Below are 25,920 nucleotides of genomic sequence, written 5' to 3' on the forward strand. Positions count from 1 at the left end.
GGGGAGGACGAATCTCCCAGCGAGGCTGGTGCCTGAGCACCCCCCACACCCCCAGCTGGATGGGGGGGGGGGGGGGCAGACTGGTGGGGGGGGGCAAAATTCCACCAACGGGCCGAGTTCTGCCCTTCAAGGACCTCCACACACCAGCCAGTCCCTATGCTCCCCCCCCCGCCAGCCAGCGACTCCCCCACCCCTTAGCCAGGCCCCAGCCCCCCCCGCCAGCCAGCGACTCCCCCACCCCCATAGCCAGTCCCCAGCCCCCCCCCCGCCAGCCAGCGACTCCCCCACCCCATCGCCTGTCCCCAGCCCCCCCCGGCTGCCAGCGTCTCCGCCACCCCCTCGCCAGTCCCCAGCCCCCCCCCGGCAGCCAGCGACTCCCCCACCCCATAGCCAGTCCCCAGCCCCCCCCGCCAGCCAGTGACTCCCCCACCCCATAGTCAGTGCCCAGCCCCCCCCGGCAGCCAGCGACTCCCCCACCCCCATAGCCAGTCCCCTGCCCCCCCCGCCCGCCCGCGAGTCCCCCACCTCCCTACCCCGTCCCCAGCCAGCGAGTCCCCCACCTCCATAGCCAGTCCCCAGCCCCCCCCCCGGCAGCCAGCGAGTCCCCCACCTCCATAGCCAGTGCCCAGCCCCCCCCGCCGGCAGCCAGCGACTCCCCCACCCCATAGCCAGTGCCCAGCCCCCCTCCCGGCAGCCAGCGACTCCCCCACCCCCTTAGCCATTCTCCAGCCCCCCCCCCCCGCCAGCTACTCCCCCACCCCCCTAGCCAGTCCCCAGCCCCCCCCCGCCAGCCAGTGACTCCCCCACCCCCATAGCCAGTGCCCAGCCCCCCCCAGCAGCCAGCGACTCCCCCACCGCCATAGCCAGTCCCCAGCCCCCCCCGGCAGCCAGCGACTCCCCCACCCCCATAGCCAGTCCCCAGCCCCCCCCGCCAGCCAGCGACTCCCCCACCTCCATAGCCAGTCCCCAGCCCCCCCCCGCAAGCCAGCGAGTCCCCCACCCCATAGCCAGTCCCCAGCCCCCCCCCGGCAGCCAGTGACTCCCCCACCCCCATAGCCAGTCCCCAGACCCCCGCCAGCCAGTGACTCCCCCACCCCCATAGCCAGTCCCCAGCCCCACCCCCCCCAGCCAGTGACTCCCCCACCCCCATAGCCAGTCCCCAGCCCCACCCCCCCAGCCAGTGACTCCCCCACCCCCATAGCCAGTCCCCAGCCCCCACCCCCGGCAGCCAGCGACTCCCCCACCCCCATAGCCAGTCCCCAGGCTCCCCCCTCGCCAGCCAGCGACTCCCCCACCCCATAGCCAGTCCCCAGCCCCCCCACCAGCCAGCGACTCCCTCACCCCATAGCCAGTCCCCAGCCCCCCCAGCAGCCAGCGACTCCCCCACCCCCATAGCCAGTCCGCAGCCCCCCCGCCAGCCAGTGACTCCCCCACCCCCATAGCCAGTCCCCAGGCTCCCCCCCCCCGCCAGCCCGCGCCCCCCAGCCCCATGGGTCCCCCCAGCCCGCATCAGCCGGCCATGGCCCCTTCCCAGCTCTCCGCCCCCCGAGGCCGGGGGCCCCCAAGGGCTCCAGGGTTGTCGCGGGGGGTGATGGGGGGGTCCCCTGCCCCCCCTCACGCGTGACCTCACGGGGGCGGGGCGTTCCCCCGGCGGGCGGGGGGGGGGGGGGGGGTTTAAAGGGAGCAGCTTCCCGGCCGGCTCCGGAGAGACGCGAGCGCGGGGGACGGAGGCAGCGGCAGGAACCAGCCCCGGGACCCCGGGACCGGGCAGCAGGTGGGGGAGGGAAGGAGACTGGGGGGGGGGCTGGATCGAGAGATGGGGGAGGGGACCGATGGGGCTTGGAGTGCCGGGGGGGGGGGTTGGGGGACGGAGGTGCTGTGGGGTGGGGGGGATTGGGGGGCTGGGGGAGGGGGGTGCTGGGGAGGGAAGGTGCTGGGGGGTGGGGGGATTGGGGGGCTGGGGGAGGGGTTGGGGGACGGAGGTGCTGTGGGGTGGGGGGGATTGGGGGGAGGGGGGTGCTGGGGAGGGAAGGTGGTGGGGGGATTTGGGGGCTGGGGGAGGGGTTGGGTGACGGAGGTGCTCATGGGTCGGGGGGATTGGGGGGAGGGGGGAGCTGGGGAGGGAAGGTGGTGGGGGGATTGGGGGGCTGGGGGAGGGGTTGGGGGACGGAGGTGCTGTGGGGTGGGGGGGATGGGGGGGAGGGGGGTGCTGGGGAGGGAAGGTGCTGGGGGGTGGGGGGAGTGGGGGGCTGGGGGAGGGGGTGGGGGACGGAGGTGCTGTGGGGTGGGGGTTTGGGGTGCTGGCAGGGCCGGCTCTAGACCCCAGCGCGCCAAGTAGGCGCGTGGGGCGGCGCTTTCCCGGGGGGGCGGCATTTGGCTCCGGTGGACCTGCCGCAGGCATGACTGCGGCGGGTCCCCTCTTCCCGCGGCTCCGGTGGAGCTCCCGCAGGCATGCCTGCGGCAGGTCGACCAGAGCCGCGGGACCACAGCACCAGGTCCGCTTGTCCCGGGCTCCAGTGGACCTGCCGCAGGCATGCCTGCGGGAGCTCAACCGGAGCCGCGGGGAGAGGGGACCCGCCGCGGGACCAGGAAAGGGCGGCGCAGCGCACCGCGCTGCTTGGGGCAGCCTACTTTCTAGAGCCGCCCCTGGGTGCTGGGGGAGGGGTTGGGGGACGGAGGTGCTGTGGGGTGGGGGGGATTGGGGGGCTGGGGGAGGGGGTGCTGGGGAGGGAAGGTGCTGGGGGGTGGGGGGATTGGGGGGCTGGGGGAGGGGAGGTGCTGGGGGAGGGGGGTTATTGTACCTATGTCACCTCCCCTCTCGCCTGTGTCCCCCGCCCCCTCTGCCCCCCCAGCTGTGCCCCCAGCTCCCCCATGGCGCTGCCCCCCCTGGGGGGGCTCCGGGGGCCCCGCCGGGGCAGCCTGCCCCTGCCCCCCAGGAACCAGCTGCGGCGGGAGGCAGCGGTGGAGGAGCCGGACTCGCCCCCCGAGTCGCCGGGGGGGTCGCCGGGGGGGCCCTACCGGGTGGTGCTGGCCGGCGAGAGCGGCGTGGGGAAGACGGCGCTGGCCGGCATCTTCGGGGGGCTGCCGGACGGAGCCCCCCGCGAGGACGAGCCCGCCGGTGAGTGCCTGGGGCGGGCGGAGGCGGGTGGGGGCCTGGGGGGGCACAGGCGGGAACTGGGGTCCCCCTGGGTCTGTGGGGGCCCCTGGCTGTGGGGGGGGGGGGCCCGGCTCCGGGGAACTGGCGCCCCCCCGCCCAATTGTGGTTCCCCCCAGCGGACACGTACGAGCGCCGCCTGTCGGTGGACGAGGAGCTCACAACCTTGATCCTCTACGACATCTGGGACCAGGTGAGACCTCGGGGCCCCGCCCAAGGGGGCGGGGGTGAATGCAAATGTATGCAAATGAGTGACTTGCCTGCAGCATGGCCTGGCTTTGGAGGCCGGGGGGCTGATACATCCAACTTGAGCCTCCGAGCCACTGGCTGCTTTGTTAATTATATGCAAAGATATGCAGCGCTGTGCACGTGATGCATGGCGTTGGAGTGGGGGCTCTGCATGTACATTTATGCAAATGAGGGAGAGAAGTGGGGTGCGTGGAAGGCTCGCAAGTACATGCAAATATATGTAAATTAATGCAAGTGGCCCAGGTTGGGCCTATGCAGGCCAATACATGCGGCTCATTGGAGGGAATTGATAGCATGTAAATTTATGCAGACTTATACAAATTAATGCATGAGGCTGGAGGGTGCCTGACATGAACTAGCCAATAACATGCTGGCTGGGGGAAGGTGGGGCCTCACTTAATGTATGCAGATCTATGCGGCTCTCCAGGGGTGACAGGGGGTTCTGGGGGTACCTTCCCCAGGGCGAGGCGGGCGGTTGGCTGCAGGAGTCGTGTCTGCAGACGGGCGACGCCTTCCTGCTCGTCTTCTCGGTGACTGACCGGCGCAGCTTCAGCCGCATCCCCCAGACCCTGCTGCGCCTGCGGGAGGGGAGCCCCCACCCCGACCCCCCCGTCATCCTGGTGGCCAACAAGAGCGACCTGGCGCGCTCCCGCGAGGTCTCGCTGGAGGGTGAGTGACCCCAGGGGACCCCCATCGCCTGGGGGCCCCCCCAACCTCCCAGAGACCTGCCCTGACCCCCATCCCCCAGGGGGCCCCCTAAACTGCCCTGAAACCCAATCCCCCAGGGGTCCCCTAAATTGCCCTAAGCCCATCACCCAGAGGCCCCCAAACACCTGTCTGATCCCCCCAGGCCCCTCCAAACTGCCATCACACATGTCCCCACCCACCCCATCTCCTGAGCCCCCAACCTGCCCCCCACTACCTGATACCCCAAACCTCCTATGCTCCCTCCAAAGACCCTGAACCCCCACTGCCCCAATCTCTAGGGATCCCCCAATGTACCCCCAGTCCATAGAACCTCCCTGCCCCCCCCGAGCCCCCTCAGCCCCAGGGCAGGGATGGGGGTGGCTGGGGCCAGATCACTAATGTGGCCTCTTGGCCCCGCCCCCAGAGGGCCGCAGTCTGGCCGTGATGCTGAGCTGCAAACACATTGAGACGTCGGCCGCGCTGCACCACAACACACGGGAGCTGTTCGAGGGGGCCGTGCGCCAGATCCGCCTGCGCCGGCACCGGCCGGCTGGGGCCGGGGGCCCGGGCGGGCGCCGCGAGAGCCTCACCAAGAAAGCCAAGCGCTTCCTCTCCAGCCTGGTTCCACGCAACGGCCGCTTCTTCAAGCAACGCTCCAAGTCCTGCAACGACCTCTCCGTGCTGTGAACCGGCCCTTTAAGAGGCAGCCTCCCCCACCCGTCAGCGGATCTGCTCCCGGGCGGAGACTCCCACAATCCCCTTGGCTTCGCGCTTCCCCGGCCTCCACGTTGCCGGCTGGATGAGACTTAATTTTTGTCCTCTGTAGTTGCGCGCCTCACCTTTAAGATGACCTTAAAGGCGCTGTGTTTCGTTGGACAATCGGGGACGTAGCGCACCGGAGTTTTTTTTGTCTGCCGTAGCCACGCACTTTTCCCCTTTAAGAAGGTGGTGAAGAAGCTGTGGCAATGGGACATGCCAGGCAGCCTTTGCGCTGGATTTTGTTTGCCGTAGTTGTGCGCGTCGCCTTTAAGAGGGACTTAACAGCGCCACATCGTTGGAGAGGCCTGGCCGCCTTTGGGCTGGGCTTCTTCTGTGTGTCTCTCCCCTTTAAGAGGGTCTTGAATCTCAGCAAGAGTTTTTAAGGTTCCACCTCCAAGGAGAATTTGTTAGTTGCCCTCCATGTTTGGACACTTCACCTTTAAGGGGGTATTAAAGGCCTCCTCCAAGCCAAAGCCTGTTTTATTTGCCTGCCACACTTCTGCCCCTCACCTTTAAGAGGGGCTTAAAGGTGCCAGCTTGGAACTCTTTGAACAGGCGGCTGATGGATGGCTTTAAACTGGATTTAATATTTGACCGCTGCAATTGTGTGCTGCACCTTTAAGAGGATTTTAAAGGCATGGACTTCGATCGAGCCTTATTATTTGTCCTCCACATTTCTTGAATACACCGACCTGAGAATGTTATACTGAGACACTGTCTGGCTTTGTCCTGGACTCAGTATTTACCCTCCACACCTCTGCACCTCACCTTTAAGAGACTCTTAAAGTCACCAGCTGGGGAACGAGTTAATCAGCTACTTCAGCGCTTCGACCTGGAAGCTTTATTTCTTTATTTACTGTCCTCCAGATTTGTGCACTTTTCCTTGCACGAGCTCTCAAAGGTACTGGGCTTCCCCTCCTCCATATTTGTGCCCCTCACCTTTACGACGCTCCGTGGGAGCCGGCGGCCGAGGCAGGACGTGGCCTGCCACATGTGGGCACCTCCCCTTTAAGAGCATGTTAAAGGCACGACTCCGGTCACATTGTCTTTGGCTAGCTTTTTTCCTGGAAAAATGAGTATTTGCCCTCCCACGCTATGATACGCAGCGTTAAAAAGCTCTTAAAGAGACAGAGCTGGGGCCCGTTGAGTGGGTTACTTTGTAAACCTCCTATTTAAGAGGCTCGTAAAGGCATCAAGTTGGGACACCCTCCCCCACAGGCCATTGTGATTTGTCCATGTGCACCTCCCCTTTAAGAACAGCTAAAAAGGCACCAACTGGACAACCTGCCCTAGCAAACCACCCCTTTAAGAGAGAGAGACTTAAAGGCACAGGCGGATTCTCCCCTCTGGGTCTCTGCTTTAATTTCCCAGGGACCCCCCCACCTCGGATGGGCTCCCCCCCTGCTGAGCCTCTGGGGAATGGAGGCCATTTTGGGGGCGCGGCCACCTGCTCTCAATTAAAGCCCTTTTCTACCACAGCTGGGAGCTGCCTCGTCAATGGGGGGAGGGGAGGGTCGAGGATCCCGGAGCCCTGGCTACGCACCTTGCAGTAGCTCTGGGGGCAAACAGGCTGAAGGGGGGGATCCTCCCCCCCCCCGAACTCCCTGTCCCCCGGCTGCCATGGGCTCCTGCCCAATTCCAGGTGTCCCAAATACCCCCCCCTTCCCCAACAGCCCTCCCCAGCCCCCCTTCTATCCCAGCCCTCACCCCCACCCACCAATTCGCAGCCCTGGACTCTTCCCCTACGCCAGGTCCCCAACCCCCCCTCACTCCCCTCCTCCTAGCACCATCCCAGCTCCTCCCCCACCATCACATGGGGAGATGGGGGGCAAAAATCTCAGCCCCCCCCCCCAAGATGGGAGAGAGAGACAGCAACAAAGAGAAAGAGAACTGCATCCTGTTGCCATGGAAACTGAATCCCATTGCCATGGAAACTGCATGGTGGTGCAGCAGAGGTTGCCATGGAGATGGGTAATGTTACCAAAGCAACAGAGTGCTGGCTGGGGGCGTGGGGGGGGCATGGCCTCTCCCAGCCGGGGGCGAATGGTATTTATAGCCCCCCCCGGGCATTGGCCTGTGGGGGCAGCAGGTGACTCAGGCTAACGTGGGCACGGGCCAGAAACAGGCAGAGCTAAATCTGGAGCCGCCCGGGCCCCGGGGGGGGGGAGGACTGGGCAGCCCAGGGGCTGCAGGTCAGGAGGGAGAAGAGACATCAGCCTCCCCACCCCCGTTCTACCGGTGCCCCTCACTCCCAACCCGCAGCCCCCTCGCCCACCTCTGCCCCGCACAGCCCAGCCCCCTGCAGTCCTACCAGTGCCCCTCCCTCCTGCCCCACAGCCCCCTGCTAGCCCAGCCGTGCCCCCCCCCACAGCCCTACCGGTGCCCCTCACTCCCGCCCCACAGCCCCTGCTAGCCCAGCCCTGTCTGCCCAGCCCTGCCGGTGCCCCTCACTCCCAACCCGCAGCCCCTGCTAGTCCAGCTCTGTCCGCCCAGCCCTGCTGGTGCCCCTCACTGCCGACCCACAGCCCCTGCCCCCCCACCCTGCTGGTGCCCCTCACTCCCGACCGCAGCCCCTACCAGCCCAGCCCTGGTCTCCCCCCCGCCCTACCGGTGCCCCTCACTCCCGACCCGCAGCCCCTACCAGCCCAGCCCTGGTCTCCCCCCCGCCCTACCGGTGCCCCTCACTCCCGACCGCAGCCCCTGCCAGCCCAGCCCTGGTCTCCCCCCCGCCCTACCGGTGCCCCTCACTCCCGACCCACAGCCCCTGCCAGCCCAGCCCTGGTCTCCCCCCCGCCCTAGCGGTGCCCCTCCCTCCCGACCCGCAGCCCCGACCAGCCCAGCCCTGGTCTCCCCCCCGCCCTACCGGTGCCCCTCACTCCCTACCGCAGCCCCTGCCAGCCCAGCCCTTGTCTCCCCCCCGCCCTACCGGTGCCCCTCACTCCCGACCCACAGCCCCTGCCAGCCCAGCCCTGGTCTCCCCCCCGCCCTACCGGTGCCCCTCACTCCCGACCCGCAGCCCATCACAAACCCCGGAGGCATTTTTTTGTGATAATTTTTTTTAATTTGTTTCCATAAAGAAAAAAAAAAGAAAGAAAAAGGAAAAGAAAAACCCAACAATTTGGGGGGGGGGGGCTGGGCAGGGCCAGGTGCCCCCCGTAGAGCCCCCCTCCCCGAGATGGGCCTCTGTGAGGTCAGGGCAAGGTTGCGTGGGGGGGGGTTGTTGCTCGTGCCCCCCCAGCCCCATTTCTGCCCCTGGAGCTCCGACTCCATGGGGGCCCTGGCAGCCCAGCCCAGCCCCCGCTCCAGCCCCAGGGTCCGTGGGGAGGCGGGGTCACTACCTGCAGACCAAGGAGGGGAATGTTAGAGGGGGAAGGACTAAGCCCCGCCCCAGTCCTGAGCCCCGCCCCTTCCAGCCCCCCCCCCCGCCCCCCCCGCCAGCCCCCCAGACTCACATGCCCGGGGAGGAGAAGAGCCCTGAGAGCTGGAGGCACTGGGACGCCAGCGTCTGCGAGGCCAGGTTCAGCGCCGGGCTCAGGGCTGCGGGGGGAGAATCGGTCAGAGGGGCCCCCATGGAGCCTGGGCCCCCATGGAGCCCAGGCCCCCCGGCCCCGTTCCCGGCGAGGTGGCCTGCAGGAGACTCCATGTGACCGGGGCCACCCCCGAACCCCCCGGCGCCGAGCAGCCGAATCCTGGGGGCTGGGCCAGGCCGGGACCCCCTCGGTGGCAGGTGGGGAGCTGGACCTGCTGAGGGGGCCAATGGGGGCTGTTCCCCTGGCTGTGGGGCATCCCCCCCCCCCAGCTCCCCATTACCTGTCAGGGCGGCAGGGTTCAGGGCGCTCAGCGGGATGGCGCCATTCAGTTGCAGGGCGGCCTGAGCCGCAGCAGCGGCCGGCAGCTGGATCCCGGAGCCTGAGGGGCAAAGGGGGGGTCGTCAGGGGGGACACAGATGCGCACCCCAAGCCCCTCCCCCTCCCTGTGCCGGCCTGGGTCACAGCTGGGTTCAGGGCACACGGGGCCACTCCCCGTCTTTGACCACGAGCCCCCCCAGCGCCAGGACCCCCCCCAGCTGCAGCCCCCACCTTCGGCCAGCTTGGCCAGCAGCTGCAGCCCCCCGCCGGCGCCCGGCTCGGGCTCCTCGGGCCCCTCGGGGAAGGAGATGTCCGTGGTGCCGTCCAGCCGCTCGGTGACGTGGCCCAGGCGCATGGGGCGCCCGGCCAGCTCGAAGCCGTTCAGCTGCTCCAGCGCCCGGCGGGCACACTCTGCCTCCGCGAACTGCGGGGGCAAGGCCAAGGGGGGTGAAACCGGCCGGACTGCAGGGCAGAGGGTTACAGCCAGGGGAGGGGCGGGGGGGGCAGGGCCGGCCCAGCAGGGGGAGGGGGAGGGGGGCACCAGGGCCGGCCCAGCAGGGGGTCTATTGGGGTGTGCTGGGGAGGAGCCATCAGAATGGAGAAGTGGGGGCCAGGTGCTTCAGGGGCGCCAGGGCCGGGCTGGGGGCGGGGCCGGCCCAGCAGGGGGAGGGGGCGCCAGGGGCGGGCTGGGGCCAAGGGGGGAGGTAGGGGGAGGGGGCGCCAGGGCTGGGGACTGGTACGGGGGGGGCGGGGCCGGCCCAGCAGGGGGAGGGGGCGCCAGGGCCGGGCTGGGGGCGGGGCCGGCCCAGCAGGGGGAGGGGGCGCCAGGGCCGGGCCGGGGGGAGGCGTGGGGGGGGGAGGGGGCGCCAGCGCCGGGCCGAGGGGGGGCGGGTCCCACTCACCGTCAGGAACCCGTAGCCCTTGGACTGGCCGGTGTCCGGGTCCCTCATCAGCACGATGCTGTCAATCTGCATGGGGGCGGGGCAAAGGGGTCAGAGCCGGGGTGGGCTACCCAGGGCCCCGCCCACAAGCCCGCCCCCCCCCCGCCAGGGGCTCCCCGCCCCCACCTTGCCGAAGGGCTCGAAGATCCCGCGCAGCATCTCCTTGGTGATGTTGCAGTGCAGGGAGCCCACGTAGAGCCGCATGGGGCCCCCGCTGCCCTTCTGCAGGGCGCTGGCCATGGCCGCCAGCCGGTTCTTCTCCGCCTGCGGGCGAGGGGGGGTGAGACGGGGGGCGCCGCCCGCCCCCTCCCCTGTCGGGCTCCGGCCCCCCGACACCCGCCCCCCTTCCCGGCCCCCCAGCCGCCCCCTCCCCCGTCTGGCTCCAGCCCCCCGCCGCCCCCCTCCCAGCTCCCGCCGCCCGCCCCCTTCCCGGCCGCCCCCCTCCCCCGTCTGGTTCCAGCCCCCCGACACCCGCCCCCCCCAGCCGCCCCCTCCCCCGTCTGGCTCCAGCCCCCCGACACCCGCCCCCCTGCCGCCCCCTCCCCCATCTGGCTCCAGCCCCCCGACACCCGCCCGCCCCCGCCCACCCCACCCGCCCCCCCCGTCTGGCTCCGCCCCCGACACCCGCCCCCCTCCCAGCCGCCCCCCCTCCCCCGTCTGGCTCCACCCCCCCTCCGCCCGCCCCCCTTTCCCGGCCGGCCCCGCCCTCCGCCCCTCCCCTGTCTGGCTCCAGCTCCCGCCACCAGCCCCCCCCGGCCAGCCCCCGCCCTCCACCCCTCCCCTATCTGACTGCAGCCCCCAGACACCCCCCCCAGCTCCCGCCACACACACCCCCCCCAGCCAGCCCCCGCCCTCAACCCCTCCCCTGTCTGGCTCCAGGCCCCCGACACCCCCCCCAGCTCCTGCCACCAGCCCCCCCCCCGGCCAGCCCCCTCCCCCAACGCTGCCCACCGGCTGTGCCCTGCCTCCTCAGTCATCCTCCTGTCATCCCCCGCCCACAGCCAGCCCCTGGTTGCCTCCCCCTCGTCCCCTGCCCCCCAGCCAGCCCCCGATCATTCCCCCACCCCACAGCCGGCCCCCCCGGACACCCCCTTGTGCCCCACGGCCGGCGCACCTGGGAGGCCTGGACGATGATGGGCACACCCAGCAGGCGCTGCCCCGTCAGCCCGATGGCCAGCGGCACCGACTGGATCTCACAGAACTCCACGTAGGCGATGCCCTTGGAGCGCCGCGAGTTCCGGTCCGAGATGATCCGCACGTCCCGCACCTGGGGGGAGACGGCCGAGGGGCGGGGCCGGGCACAGGGCAGGGTTAGAGAGGGCAGAGGGCAGGGCCCTGGATTCCAGATGGCAGGAAGAGTGGGGCCAGGGGGAGGGGCGGGGCCCAGCAGGAGGGTGGGGCCTATGCTCAGTGGGCGGGGCTTCAGGAAGGAGCAGGGGGCAGAACCAGATTCCTCTGGCAAGACAGCCCTCAGCTGGCTAATTCTGGCTGGACGTATTCCCGGCCGGAGGTTTCCTCACGGACTCTGCTAATTAACGATGACGATTTAACTCCTTGAGACTCAGGGCCAACCCTGGATGTCCTGGGGGCGGGGCAGGGGCGGTACCTTGCCGACGGCGGAGAAGAAGTCCTCCAGGTCGCGGGGGCGGATGCGGGCGGCCAGCTGCATGCAGAACACGGTGCGAGCGTCCCGCTCCTCGGGGCTCAGGCTGCCCAGCGCCTCCCTGCAGGACGGGGTGTCAGGCGGGTGGCTGGGGCCCCCGACACTTCCCCCGCTGCACCCCCCCAGCTAGAACCCCCCCCCCAGCTCCACTCCCCCCCAGGGCCCTTCAGGCCAGACCCCCCTGCCCAGATCCATCAGCTCCACCCCCCGCATCAGGCCCCAGGACAGACCCCCGTCAACACCACTCCCCCAGCCCCCATCTCGGCTCCCCGGCTCCATGCCCAGCCCCCCACTCACCGCACGGGGCTTTTCTCCCGGTACAGGGGGCTCTTACTGTGTCCAAAGCGGCGCCTGGGGGGCAGACACCAGGTCAGGGGCAGGGGCAGCGGCTGGGACCCCGGGGGCTGCAGTGGGAAGGGTCCCTTGGAGTAGGGGAGAGCAGGGGTTGTGAGGGTGGGGCCTAGCTGGTTCCCACACCCGGGGATAGGCCTGGCCAGGGCCTTCCTTACCTGGGGGCGGAGCCTCACTCTCCCAGGGGTGGGGCTTGGCCAGGGGACGGAGATTGGCTGGGGAGGTCCTCACTCCCCTGGGGGTGGAGCCTCACTCCCCTCAGGGGGAGAATTTAGCCAGGGGGCGGGGTCTCACTCACCTGGGGGGTGGAACCTCATTCTCCCACAGGCGGGGCTTGGCTGGGAGCAGGGTGCCACTCACCTGGGGTGGGAGGCTGGGGGGGCATGCCCAGGAGCGGGGTCTCTCTTCCAGAGGCTGGAGTCACACTCCCCCAGGGGGCGGGGCCTGGCCAGGGGCGGGGTCTCACTCCCCCAGGGGGCGGGGCCTGGCCGGGGTCACACTCCCCCAGGGGGCGGGGCCTGGCCGGGGGCGGGGCCACACTCCCCCAGGGGGCGGGGCCTGGCCAGGGGCAGGGTCTCACTCTCCCAGGGGGCAGGGCCTGGCCGGGGTCTCACCCTCCCAGGGGGCGGGGCCTGGCCGGGGGCCAGGGTCTCACTCCCCCAGGGGGCGGGGCCTGGCCGGGGGCGGGGTCTCACTCCCCCAGGGGGCGGGGCCTGGCCGGGGGCAGGGTCTCACTCACCCAGGGGGCGGAGGACTGCGGTACCGTGCTCTCTCCTCACGCCGACGCTCCCTGCTCCGGGAACGGCTTCCCCGCCGGCGCTCCCGACTCCGGCTCCTGTGGCGGCTCCGGCGCTCCCGGCTCCGGCTGCTACGCCGCCGCCGCTCCTGATCCCGGCTAGAGAGAGCACATCAGAGACCCCGCTGGCCAATCACACCCTCTCTTGGCCTCCCCCAGCCAATCACAGCCACCCTCACTCACCCTTGGCCTCCCGTACCAATCACAGCTCCCCTCACCCTCCCTCGGCCAATCACACCCCACTCCCCCACTCTGTACCGTCCCAGCCATACACAGCATCCCAGGGCCACCTCCAGCCAATCACAGCTCCCCGCCCCCCCCATACCCCTGGGCAATCACACAAGGCCCCCCCCCCCCCGCCCCTACCTGTGTCTGTGCTCCCGGCTCCGACTCCTCTTTTTCCTGCTGCTACTGGGAGGGGGAGGGAGGAGATGGAAAGACACCGTTACCGTGGGGCAGCCCCCCACTGCCAGGGGAGACACGTTTAGCATGTGGCAGCTCCCCGTCCCCACAGTGTTTGTGTGTGTGTGTGGGGGGGGGAAGCACCGTTACCGTGGGGCAGCCCCCCCCTCCCACTGCCGGAGGAGACACCGTTACCGTGGGGCAGCCCCCCCCCACTGCCGGAGGAGACACCGTTACCGTGGGGGACACCCCCCTCCCAGTGCCAGAGGAGACACCGTTACCGTGGGGCAGCCCCCCCCACTGCCGGAGGAGACACCGTTACCGTGGGGGACACCCCCCTCCCAGTGCCAGACACCGTTACCGTGGGGCAGCCCCCCACTGCCAGGGGAGACACGTTTAGCATGTGGCAGCTCCCCGTTCCCACAGTGTTTGTGTGTGTGGGGGGGGGGGGAAGCACCGTTACCGTGGGGCACCCCCCCCCCCCACTGCCAGAGAAGACACCATTACCATGGGGCAGCCCCCCCCCACTGCCGGAGGAGACACCGTTACCGTGGGGCAGCCCCCCCCCCACCAGGGGAGACACCGTTACCGTGGGGCAGCCCCCCCCCCACTGCCGGAGGAGACACCGTTACCGTGGGGCAGCCCCCCCCCACTGCCGGAGGAGACACCGTTACTGTGGGGGACACCCCCCTCCCAGTGCCAGAGGAGACACCGTTACCGTGGGGCAGCCCCCCCCACTGCCGGAGGAGACACCGTTACCGTGGGGCAGCCCCCCCCACTGCCGGAGGAGACACCGTTACCGTGGGGGACACCCCCCTCCCAGTGCCAGACACCGTTACCGTGGGATACACCCCCCTCCCAGTGCCAGGGGAGACACCGTTACCGAGGGGGACACCCCCGTCCCAGTGCCGGGGAGACACCGTTACCGAGGGGGACACCCCCCTCCCAGTGCCAGGGGAGACACCGTTACCGAGGGGGACACCCCCGTCCCAGTGCCAGGGGAGACACCGTTACCGAGGGGGACACCCCCGTCCCAGTGCCAGGGGAGACACCGTTACCGAGGGGGACACCCCCGTCCCAGTGCCAGGGGAGACACCGTTACCGAGGGGGACACCCCCCTCCCAGTGCCAGGGGAGACACCGTTACCGAGGGGGACACCCCCCTCCCAGTGCCAGGGGAGACACCGTTACCGAGGGGGACACCCCCGTCCCAGTGCCAGGGGAGACACCGTTACCGAGGGGGACACCCCCGTCCCAGTGCCAGGGGAGACACCGTTACCGAGGGGGACACCCCCCTCCCAGTGCCAGGGGAGACACCGTTACCGAGGGGGACACCCCCCTCCCAGTGCCAGGGGAGACACCGTTACCGAGGGGGACACCCCCCTCCCAGTGCCAGGGGAGACACCGTTACCGAGGGGGACACCCCCCTCCCAGTGCCAGGGGAGACACCGTTACCGTGGGGGACACCCCCCTCCCAGTGCCAGGGGAGACACCGTTACCGAGGGGGACGCTCGCCCCTCTCACCTGCCGCTGGCACTCTCCTTCTTCACCTCCTTGCTCTGCTCCTCTGGGGGCTGCGGGGGGGAGCACGGAGAGGTGAGTATGGGACGCGCCCCCCCTCCCCATTCCCCCCCAGGACCCCTTTACGTTACCTGGGCTGCGGGGGCTTCAGCCGGTGCCTTTGAGGGTCCTGCCTGAGCCTGGAGAGAACAAAGCCAAGCCTCAGCCACGTAGGGGGCAGCCCCCATCAGCCCCCCCTTCCACCAAGGGCCCCCCTCCAGCCTCCACCCCTCCAGTGCTGGGGAAACTGAGGCACGCCCCCCTCACAAGGGCCCCCACCCCTCACCTCCTCCTTCTTGTAGGGCGCCTCCAACATGGCTTCGATGACGATGTCAAAGTCGTCGGGCGTCATGGCGTCGGCCGGGCTCTGTGGGAGAGAAGAGGAGGGGGGGGTTAGCCCCAGGCCGGCCCCTGGGGGCCCCACCCAGGGCACCACAGCCAAGGGGAGTGGGGTACTCACAGGCTCCTGCAGCGGATTCGAAACCCCCGGCTCCATGGAGCGCGCCGGGGGGGCCCCACCCCCGAAGGGCAGGGCAGGCTCAGGGCTCGAGCGGCTCAGACGTGTCCTGCGGAAAGATGGGGCGTGGTGAGCCGGGGGGCCATGACCAGCCTGCACACTGCTAGCCGCGCCCCCAAGCGTTCTCGCCTGCACGCTCCCGAGCCATCCCCCCAATGTCAGGCCGGGCCCCAGACGCTGCTGACCCACTGCTAGTCTGGAGCACTTTACAAGCACCGTGTATTGAGCCTGTTCTAGAAAAACTCCCGTTCCAGAGCAGGCCGGGGGCTCCAGAACCACGGAGGAGAACTAGCCCACGAGCCAGCTCCTTCCCGGCCCCCCCGCTGGGGGACACCACCCCGTGGTCTGGGGAACCCCTTGGGAGGCGCAGCCAGGCCTGCTCTGGAGCAATCCCGGCTCGAAATCCTGGGCCAGGGGCCCAGGCCTGCCCGGAACAGCTCTGCTCTGGACCCGGCTCTAGAACCCAGGGCGCCCATCACCTGGCCACGGGTCTAGCACAGCCCCAGGCCCCGCCCCCTTTGCGGGACCTCAGCTCTAGAACCCCTCTAGGCCCCGCCCCCGCGTTCTAGACCCCCTGGCTCCCCGCCCCCGGCGTTCTAAGCCCCTTGCAAGCCCCGCCCAGCAGCGTCCCCAGCGTTCTAAGCCTCCCACGAACCCCTCCCCCACCGCTCACCAACGTTCTAGAACTCCGCGCTCGCGCTCACCCTCCCCACGGGCCACTGACGTCATCCCCCTCATCCCCCGTGAGGTACCCCCGATGCCGTGACGTCACCCCGCCCCGCTCTCACCCTCCCCCGCGGCGGCGGCGGCGGCGGCGCCGGCTCCTGGGACTCCGGGTCTCCGCGGCGCTAAGATGGCGGAGGCCGCGGCTGCCTCCAGAACCTTCCCCTCCCCCCGAAACTCCGTGCGCAGGCGCAGGCGGGGCGGCAGCGCGACGCTCGTTGGGTGAGGGGGGCGACGCTGATTGGCCGCGGCCGGCCTAGAGGACGCGGCTTTGCAGAGCGCCGTCGCTGATTGGTCAATTTCCCAGAGGGGTGGCTCTGATTGGCAGAGAGAGTGTAGGGGCGGAATGTTTTTCCTCGGCTCCAGCGATGATTGGCCGAGATGGAGAAGCCCGAAGCGGGAGGGGCGCGCCATTGTCCCCACGGCCGCAGGGTGATTGGCAAGTGGAGGCGGGACTTTGCCGACAGCGACCACGCTGATTGGTTGAATATGAAGGCAAGGCTGTGACTTGGCTCCCAGCAGCAACGCTGATTGGCCCGGAACGAAGAGGGGCTGCAGACAGCTCGCACGGCAGCACGCAGGGAGCCAGTTGCCATGACAACGCGAGGGCGCCCCACTCCCCCCCAGACAGACGCACACACGGGCCGGGACAGAAAACTTTATTGAAACGCAGGGACCGGGACAAAGGGGAGCGGGAGCGCCGCGTGGGCGGGGTCTCGGCCGCTCATAGGCCTAGAGGGAGGCGCGGGGGCGGGCTCTCAGTGACGTGGCGCCCGCTCACAGGCCGATGGTGGAGGAGCGGCCGCTCGGGTTGTGCAGGGCAGAGCAGCCGGGCGCCGTCACCGCCCACTCGTACCACACCTTGCGCGGGCCCGCGCAGCGCCAGAAGGCCACGCGCACGCGCTCGCCCGCGCGCACCGCCAGCGGCTGCTGTGGGAAGAGAGGGATCGTCAGCGCCGCGGAGCCCCGCCCCCTGCGCCAAGCCCCGCCCCGGAGCCCCGCCTCCGCCAAGCCCCGCCCCTCCCGCGGAGACCCTGCGCCAAGCCCCGCCCCCGCCAAGCCCCGCCCCTCCCGCGGAGCCCCGCCCCCAGCCCCGCCCCCCCGCTGCTCCCCAGCCCCCCGGGCGGCGCTCACCTTGATGGGGAAGAAGATGGGGAACCAGGAGAACATGCCGGGGGAGTGCGTCTCGGGCCGGATACCTGGGGGGAGGAGGGGGGGTGAGACGGGCCTGGTGACCCCCCCCTGCCCGCTCTAGGGAACCCCCTTCCTCCCCTGCCACTGGGCCGGGCCCCGCCCCCCCCAGGATCCTCCCCCCCCTTCCTCCCCTGCCCCTGGGCCGGGCCCCGCCCCCCCCCGGAACCTCCACCCCCTTCCAATGGGCCGGGCCCCGCCCCCCCGGGAACCTCCCCCCCTTCCAATGGGCCGGGCCCCGCCCCCCCGGGAACCTCCCCCCCCTTCCTCCCCTGCCCCTGGGCCGGGCCCCGCCCCCCCTGGGAACCTCCCCCCCCTTCCTCCCCTGCCCCTGGGCCGGGCCCCGCCCCCCCCGTGAACCTCCGCCCCCTTCCAATGGGCCGGGCCCCGCCCCCCCGGGAACCTCCGCCCCCTTCCAATGGGCCGGGCCCCGCCCCCCCGGGAACCTCCCCCCCTTCCCCTGGGCCGGGCCCCGCCCCCCCGGGAACCTCCCCCCCCTTCCTCCCCTGCCCCTGGCCCCGCCCCCCCTGGGAACCTCCCCCCCCTTCCTCCCCTGCCCCTGGGCCGGGCCCCGCCCCCCCCCGGGAACCTCCACCCCCTTCCAATGGGCCGGGCCCCGCCCCCCAGGAACCTCTGCCCCCGCCCTCACTGAGCGTGATGTCGCCGTAGAGCGTGGTCTCGAAGTAGCCGGCGAAGCCGTGCAGCACCGTGTTCACCTCCACTGCGAACTCCAGCTGCCGGTACTGGCTCTTGTCCCGCGCCGGGTCTGCCCAACAGGGGGGAGGTTAGGGGAGAACGTGCTCCCCGAGGGGTGTGGTCTGCTCAGGCCCCACCCCCACCCCGAGGGGTGTGGTCTCCTCAGGCCCCACCCCCACCCCGAGGGGTGTGGTCTGCTCAGGCCCCACCCCTCTCCAGCCCACCATGCTGGGCCGTGGCCAGCTCAGGCCCCGCCCCAGCGCCCTACCTGGGTGCGGGTGGTGGAAGGTGAAGCAGGGCTGGGGTGGTGCCAGCTGGTGAAAGTTGTGGAGCCGCACGACGTAGGGCATCTCAAACTGCGCCTGGGGAGGCCGGGGAGGGGGGGGGGGGGAAGAGACCTGGTCAGAGCACAACCCCCAACAGGCACAGAGCTGGGGGTTTCAGACAGGCTGGGGGGGGCTGGGGGGGGGCTCACCTCGGGGTGCCGGTCCTTCTCGCGACAGGCCCGCACCTCGTTGTACAGCTTGGAGGATGATATGGGAGCCAAGAAGGACGTGTAGGTGCTGGGGATGCTCACGCCGCCCGCTGGAGGATGGGGGAGGGGGGTCAGACATCAGGGCAACAAGCACCCCCATGAAAACTGCCTCCCCCCCAACTCCCCCCAAGCTCCTTCCCCTGCCCAACCCACAGCTCCCCCTACCCCCGGCGCCCGCTCACCCCGCAGGCAGTGCTGTGCCCCGTCCAGGCACTCGGGGGACAGCTCGTTGTCGGCAAAGGAGCCCAGCAGTTCCGACACCAGGAGATCGGCCTGCTCAGGTGCTGACCACTCCCGCATGTCGGACGAGACCACGGTCACCTGCGATCCCCACTCCTCGTACTGCCAGCTCTCCAGTCTGCGGGGAGTTCAGTGTTAGCCCGGGGAACTGCCCGCCACTGGCTCCCCCCCACTGTGATTCCCCCCTTCATACTGCCAGCTCTGGGGAGGAGTGCAGGGTTAGCCCGGGGAACTGCCCGCCACTGGCTCCCCGCCACTGGGATTCCCCCCTTCATACTGCCAGCTCTGGGGAGGAGTGCAGGGTTAGCCCGGGGAACTGCCCGCCACTGGCTCCCCCCCACTGGGATTCCCCCCTTCATACTGCCAGCTCTGGGGAGGAGTGCAGTGTTAGCCCAGGGAACTGCCCGCCACTGGCTCCGCCCCTTTCATACTGCCCGTGCTCCAGTCTGCGGGGAGTGCAGGGTTAGCCTGGGGAACTGCCCGCCACTGGCTCCCCCCCTTCATACTGCCCGTGCTCCAGTCTGCGGGGAGTTCAGGGTTAGCCCGGGGAACTGCCCGCCACTGGATTCCCCCCCCTTCATACTGCCCGCGCTCCAGTCTGCGGAGAGTGCAGGGTTAGCCCGGGGAACTGCCCGCCACTGGCTCCCCCCCCTTCATACTGCCCGCGCTCCAGTCTGTGGGGAGTTCAGGGTTAGCCCGGGGAACTGCCCGCCACTGGATTACCCCCGTTCATACTGCCCGTGCTCCAGTCTGTGGGGAGTGCAGGGTTAGCCCGGGGAACTGCCCGCCACTGGATTCCCCCCGTTCATACTGCCCGCCCTCCAGTCTGTGGGGAGTTCAGGGTTAGCCCGGGGAACTGCCCGCCACTGGATTACCCCCGTTCATACTGCCCGTGCTCCAGTCTGTGGGGAGTTCAGGGTTAGCCCGGGGAACTGCCCGCCACTGGATTCCCCCCCCTTCATACTGCCCGTGCTCCAGTCTGTGGGGAGTTCAGGGTTAGCCCGGGGAACTGCCCGCCACTGGCTCCCCCCCCCTTCATACTGCCCGTGCTCCAGTCTGTGGGGAGTGCAGGGTTAGCCCGGGGAACTGCCCGCCACTGGATTCCCCCCCCTTCATACTGCCCGCGCTCCAGTCTGCGGGGAGTGCGGGGTTAGCCCGGGGAACTGCCCGCCACTGGCTCCCCCCCCCTTCATACTGCCCGCGCTCCAGTCTGCGGGGAGTGCGGGGTTAGCCCGGGGAACTGCCCGCCACTGGATTCCCCCCGTTCATACTGCCCGCGCTCCAGTCTGCGGGGAGTGCGGGGTTAGCCCGGGGAACTGCCCGCCACTGGATTCCCCCCCCTTCATACTGCCCGCGCTCCAGTCTGTGGGGAGTGCAGGGTTAGCCCGGGGAACTGCCCGCCACTGGATTCCCCCCGTTCATACTGCCCGTGCTCCAGTCTGCAGGGAGTTCAGGGTTAGCCCGGGGAACTGCCCGCCACTGGCTTCCCCCCCCCTTCATACTGCCCGCGCTCCAGTCTGCGGGGAGTGCGGGGGTGCAGATAAATCTCTGCATTAAGCACTTTCACATAACAGTGTAGCATCATTTTCATATGACCTTGTATTGGGTCTATCCATGTGTGATCTCTGTTTCCAGGCAACTTTGTGTCAAGTCCTTTGATATGGGAACTTTGTATCAAATCCTTATGTAGAAACTTTGTATTGTGCCTTGGTATAATGTTATAACCTCTAAGGTAGAAGAAAATGGCTCTTTGCCGGGAGCAGAATGAGCTCTCGGCCCCCCCCCCCCGGCAATCAGCTGCCCTGCTGGAGCGCGAGGGGCGAGGCGGGCGCCTCCAGGCAGCTGCAAGCCTTGGCGAGGAGCTGGCAGCCAGAGCCAGGACCAAGCCAGGTGGCCGGCGGCTCAGTGAAGAGCAGACGTACCGACGGCCTCGGGGGTTAGAAGCCAGGAGCAGCCCCTGTGCAGCACTGGGACCCCCCCCCGCAGGGAAGCAGCACGAAGGCCCAACAGACACACACAGATTTGCAGGAGAGGGAAGCTGCTAGAAATGGGAGGGGTCCGGCTCGCCCCACCCCCTCTAACTCACCTGGCCAGTGGAGCTAAGGGGAGCACAGACGGAGGGGGGTGCGCGTGTGCAGGAGTGTAACATAGCGTATGCGAGTGCTACAGTGCTGATTAATCCCTGTATTACCGATAAACCTGGCGCTTTGCCTTATCCCCCTGAAAAGACCCTGTGCAGCACTTTAAGTACAATAGGGTTCATCCAGGGACCTGCCCACCACTGTATCCCCCCCCCCCCCCCCCCGCCTACCGCGAGTTCTCAGGGGAGGAGGGACGGACACACACACACACACACGGCCTGGGACTCAGCAGGGGTGGGGCGGGGTGTTTATAGGGCAGGGCCGACAGGCAGGGGCGCAGGGCCGGCGTGGGGGCACTCACGTCACCACAGCATTGGGGTTCTTCTCCACAGCATAGATCTTGACCCGCCGGCTGGCCTGGCGGGACGCCCGCAGCGTGGCATTGACCAGGGGCCCCCGGCCAGCCCCCAGCACCATCACCACCCTGGAGGGCAGAGAGGGAGGTCAGAGGGCAGCACACGGGGTGCCACGGAGGATGGGACCCCCCATCGGGGGGGGAAGGGTCAGAGCCACCTTCAGGGGGCATCACCGGGGGGGGGGGGTGTCAGGGGTCCCATGACCCAGGTGGGAGGGGTACAACTGAGGGGCGGGGCATCGCCATGGAGGGGCGGGGCCTCACTCACTGCACATTCGTCTCCTTCTCCTCTTCAGGCACCCGGTCCAGCAGGCACCTGTAGATCGCCTGGGGGGGGAGGGGGAGGTCACTGGGGAGCTCTGCAGCCCCCCTCGGACCCTGCCCCCACACCACACTCCCCCCTCCAGCCACACCCCACCCCCATTGCCCCACCATCCCTGAACCTTCACCCACTGCCCCTCGCCACAGGCCCCACCCCTTCCCACAGCCACTCCCCCTTCCCTCTGGCCCCACCCACCAAGCCCCTCCCCCAGTCACAGCCCGGCTCCCCCTCACCTGCTGGTACTGGGAGTATTTGATAGGGTCCTTCTCAAAGACCTCGTAGGTCTGGGACTCCAGGTTGTCCATCAGGGGCTGGGGGAGGGGGGGAAGAGCAGCATGAGGAGGGGGGGAGGAAGACACCCCCCCATTGCACTGCGAAGCGGGTGACATTCATGTTGAACCCTAATAATGGATGCAAAGCTCACCAAGGAAAGTGTTCACTCTGGGCCCTAATGATGAACCTGATGACGGATGCATCAACATTGTATAGTTATGGGGCGTTCCCTCAGAACCCCAACAACGGGCACCCAATAACCCACAGGCGTAACGACAACAATAGGTGATACTCCATGAATGAAGGCCCGATGACGATGCTCTAGCAGAATTCAGCCTGAGGCCTAATGACATTGTGGTCTGATGCTGCTCCCAAATCCTGACAAGTCCCGGTGTTAACTCTGAACCCTAACAATGACGCACGAGAACGTCGGTCCTGTGCGCCCTAGTTATGCCGCTTTGATACCTGTGAGTCCCAACCCCAGCAGGAGGCAGCATTAATCCTGAACCCTACCGATGGCAGGATAGAATACTGGCCAAGCCTGGAGCCTAGGAGGGTGGATATGATGCTAGCCCAGCTGGCACTAATCCTGGACCAAGCCGTTAACCCTGAACCCTAATGATGGTAGGACAGGATACTGGTCCAAGCTGTAACAATGCCAGTCGGCGATGTTAGCCCCGAACGTTGAAGAAGCTGTTTTGTGACTGATGGGTCTGAGCCCCAGTCCTATGCCAGCGTTCACCCTGAGCCACGCCGCTAACATGCCGGGCTGTTAACCCTGATGACAGCCGGGGTCGCTCACCTGCAGGGGGGACTGCAGATAGTCCTCGTAGCCCTTGGCGAAGAGCTCGTAGGCGGAAGGGGGGGGCCGGTTCTGGCTCAGGTACTCCAGGTACTGCAGGTAGGAGCAGAACTCCTTCTCGGGGTGGTGGTGAGCGCCCCACACGATGAACTGCACCTCCAGCTGGCGGGCAGGGAAGGGGTTAGACAGGGACAACCCTCCGCCCACAGCCTGAGCCCCAGCACGGGGAAACCCCCCCAGAGCGCAGAACCCCCACACTGAGGGGGGGATGGAGAACAGGGGTCACAGCCCCCTCCACCCCAGTGCTGGGAGCTTTCTCACAGCAGTGCCCCCCGCTAGGAGGGGGCCTGGCGGGCTCGGTGGGTGTGGTAGGGCAGGAGGGAGTGGGGCTCAGTGACAGCCAGGGTCATGGAGGGCGGGGCTTGGCCAGGGGTCTCAGTGGGCGTGGCCAGATCTGGGTGGGCCAAGCGGGGGCAGGGGCGGGGCTCTACCTTGAGCAAGCGGAAGACCAGGCGCTGGTGCATCTTGGAGAGGACGGGAAACCCCTTCTTATTGGTCAGGAAAATACTAGTGGGCAGGATGGCCGCTTTGATTGGCTCCCCCAGCCAGCGGTCGATGACATGATTGGAGGGCAGGTCTGGCCCCACCTCCAGAGCTGGTGGGGGCAGAAAACAGGGGTCAAGAAACCCGCGAGCCCCCTGCCCCAGTGCTGCGAGCTTCCCCGCGGCAGTGCCCCCACCCCGAACTCACCCACTGCGATGCGCTTGTTGTAGTCACAGAGGGTCCGGAAATTATGCCACCTGCAGACAAAGGGGTGGGGGGGGCAGTGAATGGGGGACAAGATCCTGCCTCCCCCGGTTCCCCTCTGAGCATTCCTCCCCCCCCCCCCCCCAGATCCCTAACCTCAGCCCCAGCAGGCTCCCTCCCCGCATCCCGTGTGCTTGCCCCAGCCGGGAGCAGGCTTGGGGCTGCGTACTTCCCCCCAGCAGTGCCCCCCAGCCCCTCACCATATCCACGTCTTCTCGTCCCCCGAGCCGTCCTCGGGCACTGGCACCGGCTCGTTCTCGATCAGGTCGTCCCGCAGATCCTCAGGGGCCAGCAGAGGGACCCGCATCCAGAACTGGGGGGGAAACTGGGGGTTAGTGGTGGATGCACCCCCAGCCCCCCCACTCCGCCCAGCCCTGCACTCACCATGGTGCTGTGGTGCCCGGTGTGGATGTGGGTGCTCAGCACCCGGGCCAAGTTGGGGTTCTCGCCCTGTGTCAGGGGCAGCAGGAATGCAGGGAGCCCCAGGTACGCCCCAAAGTTCAGCTCCTGCAGCATTGCCTGGGGAGACAGGAGACTGTGTACCCCCCGCCCAGTACCCCCGAGTAACCCCACATGGTCTATCCCACCCCCCCAACTCACCACCAGATGTCACCCTCCCCCCACCATGACATCTGCTCCCCACCCCTCCACCAACCCCCCCCCCCCGGGCTGTTACACCCACCCCACCGGGGCTGCCCCCCACCCCAGGCTCACCGCCTCCGAGTTCCTGCGGACCGCCTCCACCTTGGCGTCAGGGCGGATCCAGGGGGAGAGCTTCCCCACGATCAGCGTGTTCCAGTCTGGGGGGGTGAGAGCGGGTGAGATCCACAGTGCAGGGGGCACAGAGCGCACAGGGGCCCGGCAGGGTGGGGGAGACGGACATGGCGCCAGGCAGCCTAGTGGCGGGGGGGGGCGCTCTCCCTGGGTTGGGGGGCCCAGATGGTGCTTGGCAGCTGAGCAGGAGACACGGAGAAGGCGGGGGGGGCTCCAAGGCCAGGACGGCAGGGGGATCCCAGCAGGGGGCGCTGTCCCGGGGGCAGAGGGAGGCACAGCCGGCGGTTAGGGGGGAGCAGACGGCGCTGGGGGCTCACCTCTCCCCGAGAGCAGCAGGTCGGAGCGGGTGTGGGGGCCGGGGCGGCCGCGGGCCGGCTGGTGGCTGAATTCCCGGCGGTAGCGCGGGTGGAAGACCGGCATGCACAGGAAATCGAACCTGCGGAGAGACGGGGCTTGGGGTGGAGGGCAAGGTCCAGTGGCGGGGGGTTCCCCAGGCCAGCAGAGCCCAGACCCCCCCGGGTGCGATCCCGCCAAGCCCCACGCTGACCCGGGAGGGGAGAGGGGCCGCAGTGGCGGGGGGTGACCCCAGGCCGCGGGGGGGGGGCCGCAGTGGCGGGGGGGTCCCCAGGCCGCGGGGGGGGCGGCCCCTGGGGGTGTCCCCAGGCCGCGCGGGGGACTGGGGGGCCCGGCCCCTGGCGGGGGGGTCCCCAGGGCGCGGGTGGGGCCCGGCCTCTGGCGGGGGGGGGCCCGGCCCCGGGGGGGGGAGTCCCCAGGCCGCGGGGGGGGGACGGGGGGGACGGGGGGGGCCGGGCCCCGGGGGGGGGTCCCCAGGCCGCGGGGGGGCCGGGCCCCGGGGGCGGGTGTCCCCAGGCCGCGGGGGGGGCCCAGGCCGCGGGGGGGAGGGGGGCACGGCCCCGGGGGGGGTGTCCCCAGGCCGCGGGGGGGGCCCGGCCCCTGGCGGGGGGGGGCCCAGGCCGCGGGGGGGGGGCCCAGGCCGCGGGGGGGGAGGGGGGCCCGGCCCCTGGCGGGGGGGGGGCCAGGCCGCGGGGGGGGCCCGGCCCCGGGGGGGGAGTCCCCAGGCCGCGGGGGGGGCCGAGCCCCGGGGGGGGGGGAGTCCCCAGGCCGCGGGGGGGGGGCGGGCAATTCCCCGGCACATGAGCGGGGCTCGGAGGGGGCGGGGCCATGGCCACGTGGGGCGGGTCACGTGGTCTCACCCCTGCCGGGCCACGGCCCCCAGCGTTTCCGCCACCTCCGGGACGCAGCTCAGGTCCCGGCCGCTAGACACGCGGGGGCCCCCCGCCCCGCACGGCCCCGGAGCCACCGCCGCCGCTGCTGCCGCCATCACTGCAAGACGCGCCCCCGCCCGGCCGGCCAATCACAGCGCCGCGCCGGGCCCCGCCGGCCAACCGCAGCGCGCGTCCGGTCCAGACGGCCAATCGCAGAGCAGAGGGTCGGGCCCAATAGGCGAGAACCAATCGTGCTCGCGGCACCAGGAAGGTCCCATTTCCCGTCATGCGGTTCGCGGGGCAAGGACTACATTTCCCTGCATGCCTAGCGCCAGGCCCAGCTTCCCTGCCAGGACCACATTACCCACCATGCATTGCGCCCCTGCGGTCTATGGGCTGGCAGGATTCATTGCCCACCAGGGCCCCCCTAGCGCCCGCCCATTGCTTATGGACTACATTTCCCACCATGCCCCGCGGCCCATGGAGGCAGCGCGACCTCCCAGCATGCACCGGGTGTGCCCGGCCCCGCCCCGGCTGGGCTATAGGCGCGGCTGCGCGCGGCTCTGCGCGTGGGGCCAGTGGCGCAATGGATAACGCGTCTGACTACGGATCAGAAGATTCTACGTTCGACTCCTGGCTGGCTCGGCTCAGTTTTGGCTCCGCGTCAGCGGCCGCCGGCCCCGCCCCCTCGCGCCTCGCTTTTCACTGACAACCAAGACAGAGGGGGGAGCCCGGACTCCTGGGTTCCGCGCCCGCCCCAGAGCAGGGCGGGGAGCCCGGACTCCTCCTGGGTTCGGTGCAGCGCCCACCTGGGGGCGGGGAGCCCGGACTCCTGGGTTCGGTGTCCCCCTCGGGCCGTGGGGCCCGGACTCCTGGGTTCAGGGCCCGCTCGGGGCGGGGAGCCCGGAC

General features: G+C 69.5%; 3 protein-coding genes across 6 annotated transcripts; 1 reads left to right on the forward strand and 2 right to left on the reverse strand.

The window, feature by feature from the left end:
* The first annotated feature begins 1,735 nt into the window (after positions 1 to 1,735).
* LOC123348336 (GTP-binding protein REM 2-like) lies at positions 1,736 to 6,244 on the forward strand. The gene is made up of 5 exons (XM_044985851.1): positions 1,736 to 1,774; positions 2,853 to 3,118; positions 3,274 to 3,347; positions 3,865 to 4,072; positions 4,515 to 6,244. The coding sequence occupies exons 2-5, from the start codon at positions 2,872 to 2,874 to the stop codon at positions 4,775 to 4,777; spliced, it is 792 nt and encodes a 263-aa protein (XP_044841786.1). The 5' UTR covers positions 1,736 to 1,774; positions 2,853 to 2,871; the 3' UTR covers positions 4,778 to 6,244.
* A 1,652-nt stretch (positions 6,245 to 7,896) lies between these two features.
* LOC123348359 (probable RNA-binding protein 23) lies at positions 7,897 to 15,870 on the reverse strand. Of its 4 annotated transcripts, none has more exons than XM_044985880.1 (16): positions 15,715 to 15,870; positions 14,870 to 14,975; positions 14,696 to 14,776; positions 14,502 to 14,549; positions 14,374 to 14,423; positions 12,815 to 12,856; positions 12,392 to 12,547; positions 11,599 to 11,652; positions 11,245 to 11,362; positions 10,753 to 10,905; positions 9,765 to 9,902; positions 9,600 to 9,665; positions 8,929 to 9,121; positions 8,660 to 8,758; positions 8,302 to 8,386; positions 7,897 to 8,187 (listed from the first exon to the last, which is right to left on the reverse strand). In XM_044985880.1, the coding sequence occupies exons 2-16, from the start codon at positions 14,903 to 14,905 to the stop codon at positions 8,184 to 8,186; spliced, it is 1,323 nt and encodes a 440-aa protein (XP_044841815.1). In that variant the 5' UTR covers positions 14,906 to 14,975; positions 15,715 to 15,870; the 3' UTR covers positions 7,897 to 8,183. The 4 variants fall into 4 exon arrangements, with proteins under 4 accessions (XP_044841815.1, XP_044841812.1, XP_044841813.1 ...); XM_044985877.1 differs by having other exon boundaries at positions 12,815 to 12,859; XM_044985878.1 differs by lacking the exon at positions 15,715 to 15,870 and adding an exon at positions 15,600 to 15,623 and having other exon boundaries at positions 12,815 to 12,859.
* A 421-nt stretch (positions 15,871 to 16,291) lies between these two features.
* Positions 16,292 to 25,134, reverse strand: LOC123348358 (protein arginine N-methyltransferase 5-like). The gene is made up of 17 exons (XM_044985876.1): positions 25,000 to 25,134; positions 24,103 to 24,221; positions 23,726 to 23,811; positions 23,396 to 23,530; positions 23,212 to 23,324; positions 22,955 to 23,004; positions 22,696 to 22,859; positions 22,205 to 22,366; positions 21,363 to 21,440; positions 21,076 to 21,134; positions 20,754 to 20,876; positions 18,254 to 18,429; positions 18,012 to 18,121; positions 17,805 to 17,898; positions 17,490 to 17,606; positions 16,784 to 16,848; positions 16,292 to 16,579 (listed from the first exon to the last, which is right to left on the reverse strand). Exons 1-17 carry the CDS (start codon positions 25,125 to 25,127, stop codon positions 16,427 to 16,429), a joined length of 1,932 nt encoding a protein of 643 aa, XP_044841811.1. The 5' UTR covers positions 25,128 to 25,134; the 3' UTR covers positions 16,292 to 16,426.
* Positions 25,135 to 25,920: the final 786 nt, after the last annotated feature.

The sequence above is a fragment of the Mauremys mutica genome, chromosome 13 (genome assembly GCF_020497125.1).
Source record: "Mauremys mutica isolate MM-2020 ecotype Southern chromosome 13, ASM2049712v1, whole genome shotgun sequence".
In the NCBI taxonomy this organism is placed as follows: domain Eukaryota; kingdom Metazoa; phylum Chordata; order Testudines; family Geoemydidae; genus Mauremys; species Mauremys mutica.

Coding starts and splice junctions, on each gene's coding strand:
- LOC123348336 (XM_044985851.1), top strand. CDS start 2,872: ATGGCGCTGCCCCCCCTGGGGGGGCTCCGGGGGCCCCGCCGGGGCAGC. Junction 3,119..3,273: donor CCGCGAGGACGAGCCCGCCG/GTGAGTGCCTGG, acceptor GGTTCCCCCCAG/CGGACACGTACGAGCGCCGC. Junction 4,073..4,514: donor CCGCGAGGTCTCGCTGGAGG/GTGAGTGACCCC, acceptor CCCCGCCCCCAG/AGGGCCGCAGTCTGGCCGTG.
- LOC123348359 (XM_044985877.1), bottom strand. CDS start 14,905: ATGGAGCCGGGGGTTTCGAATCCGCTGCAGGAGCCT. Junction 14,550..14,695: donor CGCCCTACAAGAAGGAGGAG/GTGAGGGGTGGG, acceptor TGTTCTCTCCAG/GCTCAGGCAGGACCCTCAAA. Junction 12,548..12,814: donor AGCCGGGAGCACAGACACAG/GTAGGGGCGGGG, acceptor TGCTCTCTCTAG/CCGGGATCAGGAGCGGCGGC.
- LOC123348358 (XM_044985876.1), bottom strand. CDS start 25,127: ATGGCGGCAGCAGCGGCGGCGGTGGCTCCGGGGCCGTGCGGGGCGGGG. Junction 23,812..24,102: donor CCTGCTGCTCTCGGGGAGAG/GTGAGCCCCCAG, acceptor TCACCCCCCCAG/ACTGGAACACGCTGATCGTG. Junction 22,860..22,954: donor CAACAAGCGCATCGCAGTGG/GTGAGTTCGGGG, acceptor TGCCCCCACCAG/CTCTGGAGGTGGGGCCAGAC.